The sequence below is a fragment of the Phocoena phocoena genome, chromosome 3 (genome assembly GCF_963924675.1).
Source record: "Phocoena phocoena chromosome 3, mPhoPho1.1, whole genome shotgun sequence".
Taxonomy (NCBI): Eukaryota; Metazoa; Chordata; class Mammalia; order Artiodactyla; family Phocoenidae; genus Phocoena; species Phocoena phocoena.
The window spans coordinates 105,562,050-105,588,164 of record NC_089221.1 but is presented as its reverse complement, the minus strand read 5'-3'; the positions used below and the strand labels follow the sequence as shown (position 1 = coordinate 105,588,164).

The 26,115-nt window shown below is 41.6% G+C and overlaps 1 protein-coding gene across 1 annotated transcript in view; it reads right to left on the bottom strand.

The window, feature by feature from the left end:
• Positions 1 to 4,493: 4,493 nt before the first annotated feature.
• Positions 4,494 to 26,115, bottom strand: part of LMNB1 (lamin B1) — a 69,822-nt gene continuing 48,200 nt past the window's right edge. Inside the window, exons 6-11 of the mRNA XM_065873304.1 lie at positions 20,762 to 20,982; positions 19,474 to 19,699; positions 17,526 to 17,630; positions 14,220 to 14,339; positions 8,852 to 8,959; positions 4,494 to 5,285 (exon numbers count right to left, since the gene is read on the bottom strand). Coding sequence (XP_065729376.1) covers positions 5,244 to 5,285; positions 8,852 to 8,959; positions 14,220 to 14,339; positions 17,526 to 17,630; positions 19,474 to 19,699; positions 20,762 to 20,982 — 822 coding nt within the window. The 3' untranslated portion in view covers positions 4,494 to 5,243. The remainder of the gene's footprint in view (positions 5,286 to 8,851; positions 8,960 to 14,219; positions 14,340 to 17,525; positions 17,631 to 19,473; positions 19,700 to 20,761; positions 20,983 to 26,115) is intronic.

Sequence of the window (26,115 nt, the reverse complement as noted above, 5' to 3'; positions counted from 1 at the left end):
CAATGATCTAAGATCATTGTCTCTAAGACCGCTCTTGGCCACTAAGCTAGAAAGCCGGTTTCTGCCAGAGTGAGACCTGCTATCTGGAGACATGTCCCTCTGGTGTGGTCACACAATGGACACTTAGCTAACACTCGCGGCTAATTTACATCATAGGACACAGGATTATATGGAGGGGGTTGTGGAAATACCCAAGCGTATTTAACAGGCCAAACCAGACAGTCTGAAAATAATTATCCACATTGAGTCACAAAGCGCTGAAGAAAAACAAAGACTAGGGAAGGTACGCGCCCCCAACTGTTACAGCTGTATGGGGAGGTCTGCCGTAAGCCAGATGCATGAAGAAAGTCAGAAGGCTGGCAGACCAGACACTAGTGGCAAAGGGCATTGGGGCACACAAGCTGCGGGAAAGAAGGCTTAAAAGGCAGGTGAGGATGATGTTTTAAACCACAGAAATAAACACCAATATCAAGAAAAAGGTATACAAAATGCAGAGAAATCATTAAGGTACACAGACTGGGGCACTCACATAATAAATCTGCATGAATATGTGTTTTATTGTTATAAGTAATCAAACTACTGAACAAGCTGTCTCCTTAAACTGAGAGGTGCATTTTGTCTCTTGAGAAACATCAGCAGAAGACAGGATTTACTGTGCTGTTAAAGTAAAGGAAAACTACGTATCATGAAAGCGAGGATAGGAGGTAGGGAGTGAGGTGATTCCCCCGCTGTCGGGTGCATGTCTCCAGGGCAAACTGGCTCCCAGGGGACTTCTGTGATTGTCCTCGGCCCGCACTCTAACCTTCCAAAACAGCAAAGCCGCATCCACTCCCAGTCCTGTCTGCATTAATTCACTGTTCTTCCCATTCAACATGTTAATGTGAAGCTCCCTCTCCAACTTGAACTGTGACCTCTGTGAGCTTTACATGTATTTTGCCTAAATATTTTCCTCATTCCCATCAACTTTGTTCTGAATGTTCTTTTAGTAAGGTAGACAAATGGCAGAAAAACCGAATCCTAAATACCACCTCTTTCAGTGCCTGTTTTTGGTAAGAAGGGAAGGAGTCAGTCCCAATTTCAGAATTCTGCCCGGTAAATATCATGGAAATTCCAGAACCTTGCTTCAGGGGCTCAGAAGTTTGAACCCTAAGACTCATTCTCCTCTGGTGGTACCTCCTAAAATTCACACCCATGCCGCTACTTCATGCAGTGGAACTAGAAAGACCTGCATTTTGTTCAGAAGCCAATGATCCAGAAGCGTGGATCAAAGCGTCTCTTCAATTTCTCACTTTGTGTTAAACATGTGATTTGGCCAGGAAAAGAAGGGGCATTCAAATAAATTTCTTTGTAATTTAAGATTTGGGGGCTTCCCTGGTGGCACAGTGGTTGAGAGTCCGCCTGCCGATGCAGGGCTGTTCACAGGTTCGTGCCCCGGTCCGGGAAGAACCCACATGCTGCGGAGCGGCTGGGCCCGTGAGCCATGGCCACTGAGCCTGCGCGTCTGGAGCCTGTGCTCCACAACGGGAGAGGCCACGGCAGTGAGAGGCCCACGTACCACAAAAAAAAAAAAAAAAAGGGATGATGATGGGTAAGAAACTGAAACCCAAAGGAACATGACTTAGCATATCTGTATCTCTTAAAACTACACACATATGAAAATAAATGTGCATGTATTTGTATGTGTGTGTGATGGTGGAGGGAACTGGCCAAGATGACCCCTTCCTTCCACTATAAAACTGATAAACTAGAACTTATTTTTGTTTTAATCTAGGACTAAGCCTAAAAAAACAAGAAATGCCCGGGTGCCATAAGGAACAAAGAACTCAAAGTCTTAAGGAGAAGCCTCGGGGGCTGGAGATGGGGACAGGAAACATGGCTTTAAGTCCATGCAAGGAAGAGGGCCCGGTGCACAAGGCACAGGACCATGCCGTGCAGCCCACAGCCCAGGCAAGCAGAACACGGACCGCCTGCTGGCCCAGAGCAAAACCCAGCTCCTGCTGGGGCCGGGGGACTGCATGTGAAAGTCACCTGCAAGAACCAGCAAACACTCCGCACAACTGTCGTAGTGGACCTTCACCACCGCAAGGTGAGAAAACAGCAACAGAGGTCCAGACCACTATACCACCTCATCACTGGGGAGACAACACAGGAAACCTCCAAGTTACTCTACAGCAAAACCCTGGGACAGGGACAACTCACAAAATAAACAGCCCTTACTGAAGATAAGTTCACAATCCTAAAAACCCCACGAGGAAGCAAACCACCAATAATTTTTCTGCAGCTGAGAGAAAAAAAATGGGCATACTCAAGAACACAGACTAGAGACTACAAAATAAATACGATGAAAATGACCTTTTTAAAAGATGACAACTATAGTTAAGAAAAAAATAGTTGAAAAGAGGACAGGCAAATTTTGAAAAAGAATCAAGCACAATTTCAGAAATGAAAAGTACAGTTAACGAAACTAGAAACTACAACAAATGGGATAAACAGATTAGACAGGGCTGAGAACATAATTAGTGAGATAAGTACTAAGTTACCGAGAATACAGCACAAAGAAACCTAAAACATATGAAAGAGGATAGTTTCAATGTAAGGCTAAAAGAAATCCCAGAAGAGAAGAACAGCGAACAGGGATGAGCTGATATTCAACAAAATACGAACATCCAGAATTCTCTTAGTCAAAAACCCTGAGGTGAGAGCTGAGCAAGAGGAAAATAAATCTGTATCTAAACATAGTGGTGAAACTAGACCACTGCAGATGAAATAAGGGAGGAAAATCTCACGCTTGTTATGAAACAGTTCAATAATGCAGATACGCAGCCGTAGCCTCCACTGATGGGGAGAAGCACTTACTACAGAGAGGCAGCCGTTGAGCCTCTGCCTCCCAGATGCTCTGTGGGAACAGGTGTAGGTGCAGCTCACTTCCAGAAAATTTCTATTTAGCGTAAAGTCTGTCAGCTTAAATCGACTCAACAATCTCCTGCCACATATTCAGAGGCACCCAGCTATGTATTAACTGAGTCCTGGGTTCTTACTCTAAATTTCACTAGAGTATATAATATTCCTCTGTATTAAAACTGCCTGGGCTTCCCTGGTGGCGCAGTGGTTAAGAGTCTGCCTGCCGATGCAGGAGACACAGGTTCGTGCCCCGGTCCGGGAAGATCCCACATGCCGCGGAGCGGCTGGGCCCGTGAGCCATGGCTGCTGAGCCTACACGTCCGGAGCCTGTGCTACGCACGGGAGAGGCCACAACAGTGAGAGAGGCCCACGTACCGCAAAAAAAAAAAAAAAGAAAAAGAAAATCTGCCAAATTTTCTTAATGCTTAACTAATTAAAGTGATTCCTATAACCCAATTTATCTGGCAATAAAGTACCCAGAATGAATTTTGATGGCAAGAATCCTCTCTTGTGGCAACACTTTTCACAAGCAAGTTGGGCCATACCCTGCACTGCCATTCTCATTCTGAAGATAAATCTGTGTGGAGAAGTTATCATTTTGTCTGCTTCACCAGACAGAATTTCTAACCCAGCATTTATCTTGTGTCTCCGACAGCACCAGCGAATGCAGTAAATCTGCAAAGCACAGTAATTCTGGGACTTTGTGAGTTATTCTCAAGTGTAAGTCGCTAGTCTGTGCAGCTTACTGCAGGAACATTTTAAGAGAAAAGCAAACACTGACTCTGGATTAGCTTCTGAATTGTTATCAACAGTTCATTCTAGGGATGGTTTGGATATTCTACTTTCTACAAGATGAACTAACTCACTTAGCTAAAGCAATCACAAGATAAACTCTCCAAATGCGTAAAAAATGACACTCTAGTTACCACCATACGTAACTACCCCATACAGCACACACATATTTTCTATCATTCATACTGTACTCCTTGTAATCAGTGTCTCTTCTGTGTTTCGAAAGACAGTAAAACTTGGGCTTCCCTGGTGGCGCAGTGGTTGAGAGTCTGCCTGCCGATGCAGGGGACACGGGTTCGTGACCCAGCCTGGGAAGATCCCATGTACCGCGGAGTGGCTGGGCCCGTGAGCCACGGCTCCTGAGCCTGCGTGTCCAGAGCCTGTGCTCCGCAACGGGAGAAGACAGTAAAACTAGATTCCAGAAATATTATCTCCATTTTTTTCCTTTAAAAGGAGTGTCTTCCCCAATTTCTCCTACTGTCCCTAATGTTCCTAAATGGCTTTCTTAAAGAGATTTTCAAAGGTCTTATTGTTAATAAGCTAAAAAATATAAAGCACTGAGCATGGTGTCTGGCTCCAAAAAATTAGCTATTATTATGGCTTTTATTAGTGCTATCATTAATGACAACAGAGTACTGAAAACAGGGGAGACCCCAAAACAGTTTGTGTGTTTATATTCCCCATTGTCAGTCTTAAAGAAAAATCTAGTTCAAACAAAAAGCCAAATTATTTTTATCAAAAGTAAAACTGAAACAACGCTTGTCTCCCCCAAAACAGTTCTAAAGTTAAAAGACAGCAGATTAATATTAAAAACAGCTTTTTATTTGTTAATGTCACATAAGAAATTTAAGCAAGTTACACTATCTTAAAAAACACAACTAATGCGTTTTAGGAGAAACCCTTCCCTCCCCCCTCCCCCCTCCCCCCATTCCCCTTGTGAATTAAGAATCTAAGAGAAGAAGTAACCATAAAACAAAGTTTTGTGGAATCCTTCATCCAGAGTGCTTACATGATGATTAGGTTAATATTGCCTTCTTACAAAATTTCTCTTTTCTATTTAAAAAAAATTTTTGTAGCCTTGATTGTTTATTACAAAAAAATTCAGTATAAAAGTTCAATATATTGAAAAATGCTTTTCCCCTCCCTCACAGCACCGTTATATATAGCAGAGAATAATCAAGAGCAGATTGCTAATCTAGATGGAGCAATCTTCAAATTAAACCTGGACACACAGTGGTTTATTTACCCTCCCCTCCTCATAAAAAAAAAAACCACACATACAAAAAAAATGTCAAAAAATTTGAGGGACCCTTTTCAAACAGTACACAGTTCAGTGTCAATTCACATCTTGCAACAAAGTGTATGGATATGATTTCTTTTACAAAACGTTCAGTGTCAAAAAAGGAAATTAAGGCCATCAGATTCGCAGCTTAAAAATTCACATAAAGGAAATATAAAAATATTCTGTGCTTCTGAGAAGGCTCTGCACTGCATGTAGGTAAGGATTACCATACTTCTTTATTTTGAGGAAGACAGTTGATGTGAGAAGTTTACATAATTGCACAGCTTCTATTGGAACCTCTTGGGGCTCCCTGATGAGGAAAACAGAAAAAAAAATTAGTGCTAAGAAAATGGATCATGGTATTTTAAAATAAGGCAGAGATACTACAAATTCATTATTACCTAACTTCAAATGAACGTTTATTACTTCTCACTTATCCTTTTTAACCTCCTCTTATGGACTTCTCCCCTAGAATACTCCAACAAATTCCAGAACAGTGATTCTCAACTCTAGCTGCACATTGAGATCCTGAGGAGTTCTTAAAACAAAATTCTGATCTAGGTCCCTAGATCAATTAAATGAGAATTTCTCATTTCGGACTTCCCTTGTGCCACAGTGGTGAAGAATCTGCCTGCCAATGCAGGGGACACAGGTTCAAGCCTTGGTCCAGGAAGATCCCACAGGCCACGGAGCAGCTAAGCCCGTGCGCCACAACTATTGAACCTGAGCTCTAAAGCCCACAAGCCACAACTGCTGAGCCCGCATGACACAACTACTGAAGTCCTCGCACCTAGAGCCCATGCTCCACAACAAGAGAAGCCACTGCAATGAGAGGCCCGCACACCACAACAAAGAGCAGCCCCCACTCGCTTTAACTAGAGAAAGCCCGCACGCAGCAACAAAGACCCAATGCAGCCAAAAATAAATAAATAAACAAATTTTTTTTAAATAAATGAGAATTTCTCATTTAACTGGGGAACAGTATCTATTTATATGTAATTTTAAAGCTCCCTAAGAAATTCTAATAAGCAGCTGAAGTTGAAAATTCCTATTCAATAACATCCTTTGGTAACTTAGGAAACAGGAGCTCAGTGGACGGCATTCTGAACAACCACATCAGGAAATATGGCTTGCTGGATCCTCAGCTTTCATATCCTGAAGCATGTGCATTGGGTTCGTCTTCAAATGTGAAGCCAAAACGGCTCCCTCTATCCATTTCTTTATCCCTCACTAATTCCTTAAAATCTCACAACATGACTGTGAAACACCACTTGACTACTGAAATTGGTTTCTTGAAGGTCAACCAGAAAAACTTCTAATCAACTCGAAAGGCCACTGGATTCATTCTCTAATATGAAGTCAAAATAGTTGATCTGTCCTTCCATCTTTCCTCTTTTGAACTTCTTTTTTTTTTTTTTTTTTTTTTTGGCGGTACGCGGGCCTCTCACTGTTGTGGCCTCTCCCGTTGCAGAGCACAGGCTCCAGACGCACAGGCTCAGCAGCCATGGCTCACAGGCCTAGCCACTCCGCGGCATGTGGGATCTTCCCGGACCGGGTCACGAACCCATGTCCCCTGCGTCGGCAGGTGGACTCTCAACCACTGCACCAACAGGGAAGTCCCCTCTTTTGAACTTTTATATCATTATTTCTTCTGATCACAAAAGCTAAAAACCTCGCACATCTTTGATTTTTTTTCTTCTCCCCCTCAAGTTCAGTCACTATGCCTTAATTAATGAATCTCCATTTGCATAGTCTCTCAGGGTGTCTGCAATCTCCCTTCTACAGTCATCCCTCTGATATTGTCTCAACTTCTCCTTGCTCCAAAGTGTGCAGAAGCTCCTTCCCTAGGCATTCCAGAGTATGCTGATTTAACACCAACCTCCCCACTTCACTTATCTCTCACTCACACCCTACAAACACAACTGGATGGACAGATATACTTGGTGCTCAGGTCTTGACATATACCCTGTGATGAATTAAAGATCATGATAAATTCCTTGCCACTCCTCCCATTATGAGGTGGAGACTATTTACCCTCCCCTGGAATTGAAGCTGGCCTATGACTTACTTTGACTAAGAGAATATGGGCTAAGAAATCTAATGCTTTCCGTATTCACTCTCTTGGAAGCCAGCTGCCATGCTGTAAAGAAGGTTGGGCTAAACAACCAAATGATAAGAAACCACATGGAAACAGACATGGAGAACATTCGAGCCCTAGCCAAGCTTCCAGCTGAATGCAGCTGCATGACTGACTTCACTCTCCATCGGGTGGGAACAAATGAATTGCCCAGTGGAGCCCAGTCAGACCACAGAGTCATAGGAATTAAGAAATCAGTTTTAAGTCACTGAGTTTTAATTTAAGGTGGTCTCCTAATGTAGCAACAGATAATTCAAACAACCACAGAACACTACCATCTGCCTTCTAATACTCAAATAATTGCTCATCCTTCAAAATACTGGATAAGCCTATTTTCCAGAGATCTTCTCAACTGTTCTGGTGGCCTAAACAGCCTTCTCCAGCATCTGACCTGCTACAACTCATGCTCTGAACCACTAGCCTGGCACCCTGAGATATCTCTTATATTGTTATTTTACTTCCAGTCATTATAATGTTTCAAATAAGGGCAGAAAATGGATCTTGTACCTGTTTCTTGTTAAAACCAAGTATAAAACACCTGTTCTTAAATATTCCTCCAAAATGTACGAGGAAGTATCCATGCCAAAAATTCATTCTACTATAACCTACCTCAAGTGGTTCTCAACTCTGGAGGCTGAACACATAAGAGAATGTTTATTTGGAGCAGGACTGGGGCTAATTAAGCAAAACAAACAGATTTATAAATCTGGAGACATGGTGACGACATCTTATAAGGATAAGGGTAGGAATTTTGATTAATGGTAGACATGAACAGCTTGAGAATATAAACTGAAGGCTCATTACTTATTAATAATTCCAATTTAATTAATTAAAATCAAATTGGGAGTTTATTTCAAGGACTCTCAAAAGTCCAAGCATCAGCTAAAATCTATCTTGCAATTAAATGATTAAAAACTTAAGACAGCAAGAATTTTGCTTCACACTGAAGCTGAACATTACTCTTTTTTTTAATCAGGTAATGATTTTTTTAAATTTAATTTATGTATTTTTTGGCTGTGTTGGGTCTTTCTTGCTGCACATGGGCTTTCTCTAGTTGCAGCGAGCAGGGGCTACTCTTGGTTGCGGTGCACAGGCTCCTTATTGCGGTGGCTTCTCTTGTTGCACAGCACAGGCTCTAGGCACGTGGTCTTCAGTAGTTGCAGCGCGCGGGCTCAGTAGTTGTGGCTGGCGGGCTCTAGAGCACAGGCTCAGTAGTTGTGGCTCACAGGCTTAGTTGCTCTGCAGCATGTGGGATCTTCCCCAACCAGGGCTCGAACCCGTGTCCCCGGCATTGGCAGGTGGATTCTTAACCACTGCGCCACCAGGGAAGTCCCTACTCTTTGTTTCTTTTGAGTTTATATGCAGATACCTGCTCCAATTTAGTCATCTAAACTCAATCAAAGAACCCTTCAATAAATAATTTTTAGCATGCATTCCAATCCATATATACTTATTTATGTGGCATACATGCCCTACCATAACATATTACATACATTATAAAACAAAAGACAAAACTGAAATTTGATATGAGAAATAATTTTTAAAAAAGAAGTGCAAACATTTTCTTCCAGTACCCAAATGTACTGTATCTTGAAGATCCCCTCAGGAAAAACAAACCCCACTTGGTAGATCACTGACTTAGTTCATCAAGTAATAGGGAAAAAACAAGCTCCACTACTGGTTTTGGTTTTCATGTAATTCTGTTAATAAAATTTAAAAGACATATATTAAAGTAATACCTGCTGGTGGAAAAGTTCTTCCTCGACAGCCACTTCAGCTGTTTCTTCCTCCTCCTCCTCCTCTTCAGGTATGGTTGTTTTGAAGACTGTACTTCTTTGAGCAACCTCCTAAACACAAGAGTTTGATTTAAGTTAAAACACTGTACTTTGGGACTTCCCTGGTGGTGCAGTAGTTAAGAATCCGCCTGCCAATGCGGGGGACACGGGTTCGATCCTTGTCCCAGAAGATCCCACATGCCGTGGAGCAACTAAGCCTGTGCACCACAACAAGGGAAGCCACCACAATGAGAAGCCCGCGCACTGCAACGAAGAGTAGCCCCCGCTCACCATAACTCGAGGAAGCCGGTGCGCAGCAACAAAGACCAACGCAGCCAAAAATAAAAAATTAATTAATTAAAAAAAAAAACCCACTATACTTAAAAATCACAAAGACTGTGGGAGGACGACATCTTTTCGTTGCGTAAATTTAAGCAACAGCGTTCCTACGTCAGGGACTTTTTTTTTTTTTTTTTAAGTGGCTCATCAATAGCTTCAGCTACTGAACAGAAATTTTTGCATAATTAGTAGCAGTTCTTAGATTTTCAATATTCCCTGCAGGGGAGCTACTGGTATCCAATTTGAAATACCTGCTGAGAAGTTTCCACTGCTTTTTATCCCATTCTGTTACTAAGAATTCTGTAAATGATTTGGCACACTAAATTCTTTATAACACTCAACATGAATTCAGCTTAAAGATCTTGGCTCCTAGCAAAGAGAAGGTGCTAAATAAATGCTGAATAAAATGAAGTCAGAGTCTAACTGCTGTGCTCTCAGGGACCTTGGTGGCAAGAGGACCACCTGATGAGTGAGATGAAAAGGACAAACTTTCATTCCTTCAGCAGCTAGTTCCTCTTGAATGAAACAGAATCAAGACACAGGAACACTATTTACTAATAACATACCAGTGAAGTTCCAATGTACTCTGTACAAAAAAACAGATCTCCTATTATTCACTGGAGGCATAACAGAAAGTAACCATTTCCATTTTCTACTGAAAGGCGCAAATACAAATGACTGTCCTGTAGAGAATGCTGACTTGCACAAATGCAGCAGTGTTTCTGTTTAAGCACAAGGCTAACCTGATGATCTAGCAGCAAGTAAATGAGTGTGTCCTAGGGTACTGCAGAATGTCTAATTTTACTCTGTATCATGCATGTCCTAAGGTTACTCAAGAAAGATAACTCCAGATGAAGACACTAAAATCACGTCAGTAAAAGCTTACCTGAAATTTAACACAGACCAGCTAGTTTAAAATGGCAGAGGAAGAAAACCAGAGAACAGTGACAGAGAAATGAGAGTTCTATTTACAACATATATATTTTATAAATGAAGTAAGGTAGTACAGTAGTATTTTGCAGGGAATTTTGATTATTGTTGCACGGCCGAGGAAGATAGACCATTTTGAGTCTGAATTAGCCAGAAACTTCAATTCTGTGAGATCAGTCCATGTTTATACACACAAATAGTCTTTTCACAAATAACACTTGCTTTAACCAAATTAGTACTAATAAAAAAGCATGTGAAAAAAAAAAAAAAAAAAGCATGTGAATCCTTAGATCAATTACAACTCTTTGAACTAAGATATCCACTGGGGGATGATGGCATACAAAACAGAAAAAAGATTCCCAAAAAGTTTTCAGAGTACCTAGCTTCCCTCAACTCATCTTAAAATGAGGAAAGAAAAGTCAAATAAAATCTGTTATAGAATTCTCACATTTCAGCTGCTAGCAACTCATGACAGTGTATACATCCCATATGGAAACACCAGCTCTTAAAGCTTGTGATAAAACACCAGACTATGAGCCTCAAATGAGAAGCTTAGAAAAGAGCAACTTGCCCAACTTCATTAATTATGAATTACTTCAGCATAACTGCCTTTAATGTAAGCCTGCTGTTAAGCACTTTTCATTTGACAACATTTAAAAATCAGTTAATTTAATGCAGAAAGCCTGTATGGAATATAAGTGAGCTAAATAAATGTTGACAAAATTAAATAGAAAAATAATAAAACAAATTTAGAACCAAAAGTTGCTGGAAGGTTTAGGCCCAGGAAATTATTAGTCAAGGTGCTAAAAGACAAATGTCTTTACCAAAAACATTCCTCTCAGCAAGACACCCAACCCTATCAAGTGCCCTGAAAGGCACACAAAAATGGTCTCTATCAACATGCCATGAGTCTGCCTGGGTAAAGCCCTGGGCACATAAAGGTACACCCATCTCCCCAGCAGTGCTGCAGGGCCAGCTAGCGCCTGCTCACGTGCTGCCTCTTCAACTCCGTGCTCAGTCACAGCGTGTGGGTATCCTGAAATCACCACAGTTCAGCAAATACTAAAAATCAAGGCAGTTTTTGTTGATGAAGGAGCTGACTGTTAAACTAGAGTATCTCTGTATACATAAGTAATCATCTGCATATACAAAAATTTCAGTGATGCCTATATTCTAGAAGGTACAGAGAGACTGCTTTATTTTTTATTTCCCTCATTAAAAAAACATTTTATTTCTCTTTGGTGACATTTGCTGTTTTTCATCCCTAGGACCACCCCTCCCCGGCCATTTCTCAGTAAGAGCCCCTACTTTTACCTGGGTACCCTCTCTCCCATGGAGATGTGACATGTGTATCACAAGCTGAATGTGATCTAGCCATGGAGAAGGCTCAAGTTCTAACTCTGTTCTCTTGACTCCAGGAACTGGCTCAGAGGTGGGCACATGACCCAGGCTGGTACTACGAGAGCAAAGCCCAGACGAGGACCTGACTAGGCACAATGCTCTTGCCCACGAGAAGTAAACCTAGAATGATGCACCTGAGGAAGACACTCAGGAAACAGACAACAGAAAGATCCTTGGGGACACTGGGGGAGCCAATGGATCAAGTCCACTATCTCTGGATGGTTGGTTTTGTGAACTCATATATTCCCATTATTTTAAAGCCAGTTTAATTGGGTTTCCTGATATCTCCAATGTCTCAGCAAGAAAATATACGTAAAAAAATTACACTGACTTAAGCCAATTACCTACAATCTTACAGAAAAGTGGTCCTTAGGATGGTAATTATGAATTATTGTAAATATGGTCCGGGATCTATTAATAAACATGGTCTCACAAAATTAAATGAATAAGTGCCAAAAGCACTTGCCTGACCATCACAGAAATGAGAACTGTATTCATAATACTTTCCTCATTTCTGACAGAGGTCACTTCATGGAGCCTAACAAGCAGAATGCAGAAGTTTATTAAAAGAACAGGAAAACAAACCAACCAAATAATCCATTACAGAGTTCAGTGGTTTGAATTATGAAGGGAAACCTGAGCTTCATTCAGCTTAATTGAAACATCACTGGTAATACTACCTCCAGACATATCCCATGTCATGGCATCTACTTTTTCACCTGTCGTATCTGTTTTGTGCGCTTTTAAACCCGCTGCACTCCAAATATCCTCCTATAAGATCGTTTCTAACTTGGAACACATTTTCACACAGAAAAAGGTGGTGACTAGATTCCATGGTTCATGAAAACCTATTTCATCTACCACAGCCCCTTAAAACCGTGCTTTTCAATCTGGGCAAATCGGCACTCGTAACACTGTTTTGAAAGAGACATGTATTCTGCCAATTTTAGATGTCGAAGGAACTACCAGCATAGGAGCTGCAGTAATTTCAGCACTTGGGCAGCAGCACCAGTGACGACCGGGAAGAATTCCAAAGTGCCAAAGGCAAAAAGCGAGCAGGGCTCCACACAGAGAACAGGAGGAGATCCAGCTCCTCGAAGTTTGTGAATTCCGGAAGGCACCTATAAACGCCCACAGCCTGAGAACCAGCAAGTATTTGGAGGTGAACTGTACTGAAGTCTGCAGTGGAAAACATCAGATGCCCTTTCATCTTCAGCCTCAGTCTGAGATAAAGGGCATCCTTCATTCAGCAGACAGTGAATTCCTTACTAAGAGCAGTCTAAACACCAGCAGATGTTTACAGTGAGGGATGGCTGGAAAGATGGCTGGGCAGAGGACTTCTCGTATGCAAACACCTCAGACCCCCAGAATGAATGTTATTAATTACACTTTATTTCTCTGAACTTAAGTAAAGGTCCATGTTTGATTTTCCTAAAATTTTATCCAGTAATTTCTCACTAAGTGCCTATTATGTGCCAGGAAAAATCAGAACAGGTCCTTGCCCTTGACATGCTTATTACTCTAGTGAGAGAGGACAACGTGACAAGCTAGACAAAGTCTGTGCCTGGGCACTATGGGAGCAGAGAAGAAACCCCTAAGGGGATACTGTACTTTGACCTGAAACCACGCCATCCTTGAAGACACTTTCATCTCTTGGTATGTGTGCGTGGCTGGGGGAATTTGGGAGTGTCTTTATGTGACAGTGGGGGTAGGTAAGGTTCTTTGACAAGAGTTCTAGGACTGACATGTTGAAAACATACACATCAAGCAAATGTACACCCCACAATCCTTAAACTCAGTTTCACGAGCATGTTGAAAGTCAGTAACAAGGTTAATAACCTAAGCATTTACCAGTGGCCAGAAACTATTCTGACCATTTCCCAAGGATTGTCTCATTTATATTATTCTCATTATATTATCTTATTTATATTAGTTATCTTATTATTATCTCCATTTTAAAATGATAAAACTAAGAGAGGTGAAGGAACTTACCCAAAGTCACTGGGCAGTGAAGACAGAAACTGGACACAGACTGACTCTGGAACCTGTACTAACAATCATATTTCATTCCTAAAACCTGGAGTTAGCATCTCTTTCATTGACTCAGCAGCCTTGGTCTGATTTAAGCAATCAGTTACTTCACATTTAAATTTGATTTTTGAAAAGAAATCACACTCGCATGATGAACTCTCAGGTGAAACTGACACTGTGGTACGAACATAGAGAAGAGTCTGGTGGTTGCCAAGGGGGCAGGGGTTGGGGCAGGGATGGGAGTGGGAGGTTGGGATGAGCAGATGCGAACTATTATATATAAAACGGACAAACAACAAGGTCCTATTGCATAGCACAGGGAACTATATTCAATATCCTATGATAAACCATAATGGAAAAGTATTTTAAAAAAAGAATGTACACAGGAATTCCCTGGCAGGCCAGTGGTTAGGACTCCACATTCTCACTGCCAGTGGCCGGGTTCAATCCCTGGTTAGGGAACTAAGATCCCACAGGCTGCGTGATGTGGCCAAAAAAAAAAAAATGTACATATATGTATAACTGAATCACTCTGCCGTACAGCAGTAATTAACACAACATTGTAAGTCAACTATACTTCAATGAAGAAAAAAAAATTGACACTGTGGTGGTACCAATAAAATGACCATACCTCTCCCTGAGAATTTTTCAATATAACCTTCACATCTTCGCCAGTGCCCCAAGAGTTCTGGTTCTTCCAGATGAGGTCGGTGGGAGGACTGGCTGTGACACCGGCATTTGCAGCCCAGATCTAGAAAGAAAAAAGGAAATCATTCTACACAGAGCCCAGCTTTCCCACGTGCCAATAACAACATAATGATGAGACTTTAACACCTTGTAAGAGGACTGATTCTAAAAGTTCCAGAACTATGGCCTAGCTTTAGACTTGCTATATTAACTAGCTGTACATCCCATAGAGCTTAGCTAGGCCTCAGCTTCCCAGTCTGATAAATAAAAATGTTGACACACGAGACTCTGAAGTGAAGTTGCCTAGATTCACATCCTAGCTCGCCTACATGCCAGCTCACCTTGAGCAAGCTACCTTACTTACCCTCCAATGGTACAGAAATGGTACTGATAATACACGGGACTGTTGTGAAGAAAAATGATTACCCACATGGAGGAGATGGCTGACTCAATGAATATAAGCTCTCACTGTTAGCATTCTGTTATTCTACGGGTTTCATGAGCCATCCCTTCCGTGTTAGAGCCTTCTACCCGTTCCAATGGTATCCTCCAGCTGCCTATAGCAGGAATTGAGGAGATGACCAACTTCTCTCAAAAGCTCTGCAGCAGACAGCCTATCTAGAATATTCTAATGGAAGGTGGTATATATCCAACCAGAGACAGTGTCATAATACCCAGTGTCTGAGTCTGAATTCCAAAAAGAATTCAGGAAACAACCCATTATTCAATGGAAAATATGACTGCTACAGAAATAAGCAAAAGAAACAGATTTCCCTTTTCATAAGCAGGGAAATTCTGCAACATTTTTTATGTATTTACTGGCAGAAGAGCATTGGTAGAATAGAGAACACTTGAGAGTTAGAAAACCTGGTTTTGTATCATGGACATAACACTACACCTCTACAAACCTCTATGTCCTCACTTGTAGGGACACTACTACCAGTCCTGATCTTTCTAAAAGACCATATGAAAAGAGACAGGAAAGTTTTGTACTCCATAAATTGTCTTGCAATATAAAGAGCCATACGACAGCAGAATGAAGACTGGAGATAGTATAAGCAGGTATTCTTTTAAATGGGGAGAAAACCTTATCAATTACTAATTAGGAGAGACCCCTTCCTCTTCAAGTGCTCACTTGAAGCTTCCAGATCTTCCATCACCATTATAAATGGAAAGGGGCAAGGAGCATTACTAGGATAAAACTGAAAAGAGAACTGGATCTGGGCTGACTTTCAAGTTATGTGGAATGTTAATCTAACCTCAAGCTATACTTTTCACTAGTCCATATGGAATCATAGAGTTGGTTTAGTGTTTAATAATAATCGTAACACGTCAGTAACCTTACTGGGTAATTTAACCTAAAACTAATATGTCCTAGAGCTGTGTCGTTCAATATGGTAGCCATATGTGGCTTGTGAGCACTTGAAACATGGCTAGTCCCAACTGAGGTGTGCTGTAAGGGTATCTCGAAGTGTCAAGATTTAGGTTTTTTTTTTTTTTTAAAAAAAAGGGACTTCCCTGGTTGTCCAGTGGTTTAGACTCCACACTCCCAAAACAGGGGGCCCGGGTTCGATCCCTGGTCAGGAAACTAGATCCCACATGCCGCAACTAAGATCCTCCATGTCACAACTAAAGATCCCACATGCTGCAACAAAGATCCTGTGGGCCACAACTAAGACCCAGTGCAGCAAAATAAATAAATAAATAGATATTTTTTAAAGTGATCTAATAACTTTTATATTCATCAGATGTTGAAATGATATTTTAGATATATTGGGTTAAATTTAAAACATAGTTCTAAAGTTAATTTCACATCTTTCTTTTTCACTTGTTTTTAATGCGGCTACAAGAAAATTTAAAATTACATAGTAGTTCCCTTACTTCTGTTCTGGAGGGGGTTTTCTGCTTTTTTTGTTTTTTTTTTTTTTGCGGTACACGGGCCTCTCACTGCTGTGGTCTCTCCCGTTGCGGAGCACAGGCTCCGGATGCGCAGGCTCAGCAGCCATGGCTCACGGGCCCAGCCACTCTGCGGCATGTGGGATCCTCCCAGACCGAGGCACGAACCCGTGTCCCCTGCATTGGCAGGTGGACTCTCAACCACTGAGCCACCAGGGAAGCCCCTGTTCTGGAGTTTTAAACTGATCTTTGCTATTGTCCTGCCTTGTACAATTTTATAGAAATATCACTTATGATTACCACATTCCAAAGAGCTTCTTAACACATTTATGCCAGCTACCAAAGGAAAAAAAAATGCCTTACATTTTTTTATGTGAAAATTGAGTTCTCCACTAGACCTATAGAATATATATATATAGTCACTGAGGAACTGTATCCAGTGGAAAAAGCAGATGATTGGCAGAGTGGTTTTATACTTTTAAAGAAATAAAGGGCACACTCAAATCTGAATCTTCTGAATTAAAAATGTCAGATTCTTTCCATCACATTATGCAGCTTCCGTAAGACACATAATAGGGCTGAGAAATTTGCTCTCATTACAATAATTACTAAAGAAAAGAAAAGATAGCTGATTAGGATATCTTTTCCAATTTTTACCCATTATTACAAAATTAGCATCTGATATTTTCACAATGTGGTGGCAAGTTCTATGAATACACTTTTTAAAAGAGAAGTTCTAACCTGTTTGAGCCTTTGATCTTAAACACTCAGTAAGGTGTGTATCAATCATAAAATCTTAAACATGTATTTAATATTTTTACAAAGGAATTGATAAAAGGAGACAGTCACCTCAACTTCTTTAGGGGTGAAGGGGGGGTGTCAGCTGCTAATTTCTACTGGAGTAGAGAAAATAAAAATAATTCAAAGGTCAATTCTTTCACTTTTAATAGTCACTTACCACTCTCAATAACAAAGAATTTTAAAAATCTTTAATAGCACTTGTAATTCCCTAATAATGTCAAAAACATTTTTTTTTTTTTTGCGGTACGCGGGCCTCTCACTGTTGTGGCCTCTCCCGCTGCGGAATACAGGCTCCGGACGCGCAGGCTCAGCGGCCATGGCTCACGGGCCCAGCCGCTCCGCGGCATGTGGGATCTTCCCGGACCGGGGCACGAACCCGTGTCCCCTGCATCGGCAGGCGGACTCTCAACCACTGCGCCACCAGGGAAGCCCTGTCAAAAACATTTTAATGCCCATTTCTAAAATGCTTCTCTTTAAGCCAAAATGGTTTTAATTACTTTAACTATTGGTTAAGACAATGAAGTTAAATTAAATGATGACTAAATTAACTTACTGTAACAGTCTGGCCTGCCTTAAGCACATATCTTGAGGTATATTTGTAACTGACTGATGTGTCTCCAATTTTTCTGATCATCTCCCAGCCTCCCATTGGTTGATCCTATTGAAAGAACAAAATAAAACAAGGTCACTTCAAATATACAGAAAGTTATGGAATAATCAAATAAATCAATCCATAGGCAGTTAAACTAAGACAACTTTATGACTGTCTTCCCATAGTTCATATTTTCCTACTATGAAAAGAAAACATGGTTTTGTCATTCAGAAAAACAGAAACTTTGACAATGCTGCAGTTTTAATTATTAAAGTGTTTAATTTTAAAGAGGACAAAACTGCAAGAAAAGGGATGTGAACCAAATTAAATGGTGATATTCAATGCTAGAACAGGTATATAATTTAAATTTACAACACAATCTAGCTTCATAACCACCATTATAAACATCTAATTTTTGATTGCTTTAAGCTTTTAAAATATACACACATAAAGCCTAGAAAGAGAAGGAAGAAAATATGTCCTTTTTCTTCATCTGTACCACTTCTGCCCATATTTAACTCTTACCTTAAAGCATAAGGGGCTCAAAAATGGGTCAATGACATAATGAGCCAGTCCCAAGCACCGGCTATCAACGCTAGCCCGTAGGCTGCCCAGAGCTGCCTGACTCTCCTGAGGAACGGTGCAGGGTATTAAAGCAATTGGCTGAATTAATTTATTTATATCCATCTCTAACTCAAAGACAGGAGTAAACAAGGCTGAGAGCCAGCTCCAGAATAGCTCCACAAAGCACAGCAATGCCTTTTGAAAAACAGCCAAACTACTACAATGGAGTAGCAGAGGCGACTCTGTTCTTTAGTTTCTGAAGTCGTGACTAAGAGGGCTTAGAACCTATGCTCTTCCATATCAGGACTGCTAAAGCTCCTTTGCCCATCCAAAGTATTTATTCATCCACATGCAAGATAGTTTCAATAGCTTTGGTGAGAAAAGGAGTGATTTTACAAACATTTTACAAATCCTGAACATGCTTCTGGAAGTGACATCCATCCCACTGCATCCCCAATACACCCCAGACCTGCCTTCCTCTGGCATCACCTGATACCCCTTCACGACCCCAGCTCAATGATGCCTAGCCAGGGTATTCCCAAGACCTCCACTACTGAGCTCTCAAAAGCCCCAGCGCAAAAGTTCAGAATTCCCTGCTATGAATTTTTTTTTTTTTGCAGTACACGGGCCTCTCACTGTTGTGGCCCCTCACGTTGCGGAGCACAGGCTCCAGACGCGCAGGCTCAGTGGCCACAGCTCATGGGCCCAGCCGCTACGCGGCATGTGGGATCTTCCCGGACCGGGGCACGAACCTGCGTCCCCTGCATCGGCAGGCGGACTCTCAACCACTGCGCCAGAAGAGAAGCCCCTTGCTATGAATATTTTATGTTTACTTTTAAACAAATAATTTCAAGATAGGGCTTCATACTAGTCTTGATATAAATTAAATCAGTACTATTCATTCATTTATTTAGAGAGAAAAACACTCCCTACACGTGTCCGAGTCTGGGCTTGTATTTCCTTCCTTCCATAAAATTAACAGCTGGGAAAGAATATCTACCATCTATATCCATAATCTAACTTCTTCACAAATCTGGCTAGGTAGGACAGGGAATATTAATAATTCATCCTTAGGAAGGCCACAGTGACAAAATGACCAGATGTGAAAAAGAGCCCTGGCTCTCTGAAGAAGAGCTAAAGAATAAAATCTTTAAACTACTAAGCGCACCATCCCTCTTGCTCCTCCTATTTAAATTTATACTACATTTCATGAATTTAGGTTAAAAAGGAGAAGGAAACTCTTATTCCACAAAGACTGAATCCAAATAAAGGCTGAGAAGTTATTACAATTGCAAGACACCAATCAGCAAAGCCACGCTGGACAAAAAGGGGCCTGTGTTTCCACCTGTTCGGAAGTGTTCTTCAAGCGGATAAATTTCCCATCAACATCTATCTCTTCAATGCAGACATTCCCAGTGGCTGAGGCAGAGTGAGAGATGCTGACACTACTGCTGGCCTCGGATTCTTCCACATCCACTCTCTTCCGCTTCCCTCTGGTTGTACGCACACTGCGACTCGAGGATGCACGTGATACTGTCACACGGGAAGAAGGGCTCGGAGAGAGCTTCAATCTACATGGAGGAATAAAACATTCCAATTATGAAACACATATGCCCTTCCTTACCTTAAAAAAAAGGATATTAATATCCTGCACATGCATTACTAAAGCAAAACATTAATGACAATCTGTTAGACAAAGCCAACATACATTTTTTTTTTTTTTTTTGCAGTACGCAGGCCTCTCACTGTTGTGGCCTCTCCCGTTGCGGAGCACAGGCTCCAGATGCGCAGGCTCAGCGGCCATGGCTCACAGGCCCAGCCACTCCGCGGCATGTGGGATCTTCCCGGACCAGGGCACGAACCCATGTCCCCTGCATCGGCAGGCGGACTGTCGACCACTGCACCACCAGGGAAGCCCCACATACATCTTAACGAAGAGAAACTTATTTGTGCTACAATGCCCACTGTCATACTTTTTTTTCTTTTTAAAAAAGTATTATTTGAATGTTTTAGGTAGGAATAGACTATAACCATAATGTAGGAAGTTTGGAAAACCCGGGGGTGGGGAGATGAGGGGAGGACATTGGGGTGAACATGTCATCTACCACCACCCTACCACAACCCCTGTTACACTTAGTATACTTTCCTTAAGTTTTTCATACCTGCCTTTTCTTTTTACAAAATTACAGTCACAATGTATACAATACTGAAATTAAATGGCTTTTATTCTAAATCAGACACTTTCCCTTTGGAACTTTTTTCTCAGAAAAGGTATAAAAGGATTAATACACTAACCAGATTTGAAAAATAAGTATAAAGTCTCTTTCAAAAAATCTGATATTTTGCAATATAGTAAATTATCAAAACATTTTAAATTTCAAAGGAAAGACTCTATCCTGACAGAGTTCAGCATTTAAAATAATAAGACTGCTTGAACATCTTCTATTGTTGAGGTAAAAGTATGATCTATTACTACCGATCTCTACAGCTAGGTATTAAAAGAAACAAGAAAATATTTAAAGTTGCCTTAATTGTTAAAAAAAAAAAACCAAAAACCTATTTACTTTTCTTTAAATAGAAAGGGTGGGGGCAAAAAGCAGACTATGAGGTAGGGTAACAACTAAGTTACTCACCTCTCTTCTTCGCCTTCTAAGAGCTTCCTGTACGCACTGATTTCCATGTCCAGGGCTAACTTTACATCAAGAAGTTGTTCGTAATCGTTCAGCTGTTGCTGCATCTGATCCCATATTTCCGCCATCTCTCTCTCTTTGTCAGACAGCAGGCGGCGAGAGTTGTCTCTTTCTTTAGCAAGCAAGTCCTCCAACTCTTGAATCCTCTCCAAACATGCTCTAGACTTAAGATTCAAGGGAACACATTTACTTTCTAGGAACATTCCAACAGTAGCACAAGGCAGCTATTCTAAACTATTTCCTGGACTGGAACAAATCCAATCTCTGACACCAGAATCCAAGAAAATTTTTATTTTAAGAAATTAAAAACCAAAAATGTCTCCAATACAAAATATAGCCCTCAGGAAAGTTTTATCTTATAAAAAGGCTAGAAAAAGATATATTCCTCAAATGTGTCATAAATGTACATATAATTTTTCTTTACTTGACCAAATAAAGCAAAATTGTAAGCTGTGGTTTTAGTAAAAGTCAAGTCTGGCTACCCTACAAACCACTGAGCTCAAAAGAATAAAGTAACAAAAGTAAAGAATTAAAAGATAGAAAACTCATTGACAAAAGAAACCTAGTATCTTTTGGAGAAATGCTGGAACTGTTGAGAAACTGAAGAAAAGCGATTCCAGTTACCACTTTAGAACTGTTGTTCTTTCCCACGCTCAATCAGCATGCAAAGACTATATGATATATGGTAGTCTGGAAATATTATTGTAAACATAGAAACTTCATATTTGGTATTAAAAAAATGAAAAATCACACATCCTATACCAGAAGGTTCATCTTAGAAACCCTGTGGTTCACTAGGTAATTATTCATCTGTGTTTCTCCAAGACAGAATTCATCTCCATAACCTCAGAAAATAACAAAGGTAATCAACTCAGAAAGACTGATGTATAGCTTAGGCCCTTAAAACACAAGTACCTGTGCATCAAAGCAGGAGAGAAAGGGCACATACTGTGCAAAAGTTAAATCTAGAAGGCTAAAGATAAAAAGGAGCTCTATGTTATGCAGAAACACTACACTCCAGGTTAGTGAACTTATTTCTCACAGGGTTACAGGTTAAAAAATCCGAAATTATTTTGCATGTATACTGGGGCTGGATAAATAAGTAAATGGGATGGCAGAAACCAGGTTTCTTACTCTCAGAGAGCAGTTACAGGTAAGCAAGGAAGGAAGCCTAAAGTGAACCCAGTGGTACAGGGTTAAAGTCAGAGACATATGTATAAACTCTTGGTTACCTTAATATAAACACAAGTGGACAGAGATACAATTACAGATAAATGTGTAAACATGGGTTAGCATATACACATTTATTACCTAGCTCTGCCCACAAGCAGGCCTAGAAGCAATGACACCCCAATACCAATGAGCATACTCAGTGCCCAGAGCTTAATTCTAGATGCCACTCTCCAATAAAAAGAACCAGGGCTATTTGCAGAAATAGCTGATTCTAGTGCTGGGGCAGGGAAAATACAAGATGGGCCTAGAGCATCTTATAGAACCAGAAAGTAAAGAAGTGCTCAAAAAAAGGGGGAACATGGTAGCCAATCGGACAGAACTCCTTACAGCCAAAGCTAGAACAATCTGAGCCAGTAAAACAATGTAGTATTCGATATTATACTAAAAAACATTTTATAAAAACATTTCCATGAGTCCATACTGATATAAACTAATGAATAAATAAATATACAAATAGGGGGGAAAAAAGATGAATCTTTACGAAAGAATTCCATTTAATAAAGGTAAATACTTTCTTCAGGATGTGGAGCTAAATTCCTGCCCTTTACCCTTGAGAGTGGGATGGACTTAGTGACTTGCTTCCCAAGAACAGAGTATGGAAAGGCGAAAATAGTAACTTAACAGTGGAGAAACCTGGTTAACACTGTCTTAATCAATGATAAGGGTTAACATCACCAGTGACGTTGTGTGTATGTCACGTAATCCCTGATATGATGTAACAAGAAGGGCACTTAAAATCCATAACCCCAGGCTGATCATGAGAAAAGCACCAGACAAACTTAGATTGGGGGACAGTCTACAGGACACCTGGCCAGTTCTTCTCAAGACTTTCAAGGTCATGAAAAACAAAGAAAGCCTAAGAAACTGTCACAGACCAGAGGAGACTTACAGAGACCTGTGGTATCCTAAAAAACACAAAAACTACAGTACAGCCTAGAGTATAGTTGATAGTAATGTACCAATGTCAGTGTCTTAGTTTTGACAAATGAACCACAGTCACCTAAGATGCTAACAATGGGGGAAAAACGCAGGGAGGGAGATAAGGGAACTGTCTGTACCAGCTTTCTAACTTTTCTGTAAATCTACAATTATGCCAAAATAAAAAGGTTATTTAAAAAATAATCAACCAGGGACTTCCCTGGTGGCGCAGTGGTAAAAAATCCACCTGCCAACACAGGGGACTTCGATCCCTGGTCGGGGAATATCCCACATGCCACGGAGCAACTAAGCCCGTGCACCACAACTACTGAGCCTGTGCTCTAGAGCCCATGCACTACAACTACTGAAGCTGGTGCACCCTAGAACCCACACGCCGCAACTACTGAGCCCATGCACTGCAACTACTGAGCCCACGTGCTGCAACTACTGAAGACAGCACACTCTAGGGTCCTCATGCTGCAACTACTGAAGCCCACGTGCCTAGAAACCATGCTCGGCAACAAGAGAAGCCACCACGTTGGGAAGCCTGCACACTGCAACGAAGAGTAGCCACTGCTCACTGCAACTAGAGAAAGCCCATGCACAGCAATGAAGACCCAACACAGCCAAAAATTTTTTAATTAAAAAAAAATCAACTAATCAATTTATTAAAATCCAGACATTCTATATCAGAAGCAGGCATTCATCTCAAGAGTGATACTAAACAAAATCCTGCCTCAGAGAATTTGCATTTAACTGCATTTGCAAAAAACCAGGCTATAAACTGAGAAATCCATTTTTTCTCCCTCTCAGGCTTATGATCTTTTTTGGAGGAAGAAAATATAAGAAGTGTAAAATGTGTCCTCTTTGGGAACTCCCTGGCGGTCCAGTGGTTAGGATTCCTCACTTCCACTGCAGGGGGTACGGGTTCAACCCCTGGTCGGGGAACTAACATCCTGCAGGCCACGGGGTGTGGCCAAAAAAAATAAATAAAAAGTCTCCTCTTCAATCAATCTCTTCACTTTTATCTCCCATGTGGGAGAAACAGATGAGCAACAACGTGGAATCTAAAGGGACATAAATCACCCAAGATTCAGACTTAACTTCTGAGCCTCAATTTGTAAAACACCAAAATGTCTCTATTTGTCCGCCTTTGATGTTATAGAGTTTTTTAAGAGGGAAAAATCACAATCTAGGTATAAATAAGCTTTAAAGTTACTCTGAGTCATTTTGTATTTTAAATAGAAATAGTTAAATGTAGTTTAAATAGCTGCTCTACACCTGCTTTGTAGTGAAATACAAAGAACACAACATGAGAGATAGACCTAGACTCTTCTTCCTGATTCTGCCATTAACTGTAACATACCTCACTAAACTGGTATCCACATTAGGAAAATGAAGAGGTCTAACTAAACTATCCGTTAAGATTCTGCCTGTAGAGTTAATATTTTACTAACTGGTTTCTAATGGTCTTGGGTTTTCTTTGTTTTAAAGTATGTAACATAATTGTACCAGTTTATTATGATCTAGCTGCAACAGAAGTTTCCAGAGTTCGGGTGTTAGAAAAACAAAAAGTAGAGGTAATCTCAAAGTGCCACTGGAGACTCTTTTGCCACTCAAACAGTCTCTGACCAATCAATTAATTTGGCCAAAGTCAAACATCTAGATAGAAATGAAAGAAATGCTATAAGCAATGTATGAAACTCCTAATTCCAAAACATAACACTATCATATATATATATATATATATCTTAAAAAATATTTTCTAAGTCAGCTTTTTTTTTTTTTTTTTTTTGGCGGTACGTGGGCCTCTCACTGTTGTGGCCTCTCCCGTTGCAGAGCACAGGCCCCGGACGCGCAGTCTCAGCAGCCATGGCCCACGGGCCCAGCCGCTCCGTGGCATGTGGGATCTTCCCGGACCGGGGCACGAACCCGTGTCCCCTGCATTGGCAGGCGGACTCTCAACCACTGTGCCACCAGGGAAGCCCCTCTAAGTCAGCATTTTAAAGGCTATGTCAGGAAGATCTTCAAGATGGCAGAGGAGTAAGACATGGAGATCACCTTCCTCCCCACAAATACATCAGAAATACATCTACATGTGGAACAACTCCTACAGAACACCTACTGAAAACTGGCAGAAGACCTCAGACTTTCCAAAAGACAAGAAACTCCCCACATACCTGGGTAGGGCAAAAGAAAACAGAAAAAACAGAGACAAAAGAATAGAGACGGGACCTGCACCTCTGGGAGGGAGCCGTGAAGGAGGAAAAGTTTCCACACACTAGGAAGCCCCTTCACTGGGGGAGTCGGGGGGGTGGGTCAGGGGGGAAGCTTTGGAGCCACGGAGGAGAGCTCAGCAACAGTGGTGCAGAGGGCAAAGTGGAGAGATTCCCACACAGAGGATCAGTGCCGACCAGCACTCACCAGCCTGAGAGGCTTGTCTGCTCACCCGCCGGGGTAGGCGGGGTCTGGGAGCTGAGGCTAGGGCTTCGGAGGTCAGATCCCAGGGAGAGGACTGAGGTTGGCTGCATGAACACAGCCTGAAGGGGGCTAGTGCACCACAGCTAGCCAGGAGGGAGTCCGGGGAAAAGGCTGGACCTGCCTAAGGGGCAAGGGACCATTGTTTCGGGATGCATGAGGAGAGGGAATTCAGGGCACCACCTAAATGAGCTCCAGAGATGGGCGCAAGCCACGGCTATCAGCGTGGACACCACAGATGGGCATGTAATGCTAAGGCTGCTGCGGTAGCCACCAAGAAGCCTGTGTGCAAGCGCAGGTCACTATCCACACCTCTCCTCCCAGGAGCCTGTACAGCCCGCCACTGCCAGGGTCCCGAGATTCAGGGACAGCTTCCCCGGGAGAACACATGGCACGCCTCACGCTGTTGCAATGTCATGCTGGCCTCTGCTGCTGCAGGCTCGCCCCGCATCCGTACCCCTCCCTCCCCCCGGCCTGAGTGACCCAGAGCCCCCAAATCAGCCGCTACTTTAACCCTGTCCTGTCTGAGCAAAGAACAGACACCCTCAGGAGACCTACATGCAGAGGCAGGGCCAACTCCAAAGCTGAACCCCAGGAGCTGTGCGAACAAAGAAGAGAAAGGGAAATTTCCCCCAGAAGCGTCATGAGCAGTGGATTAAACCTCCACA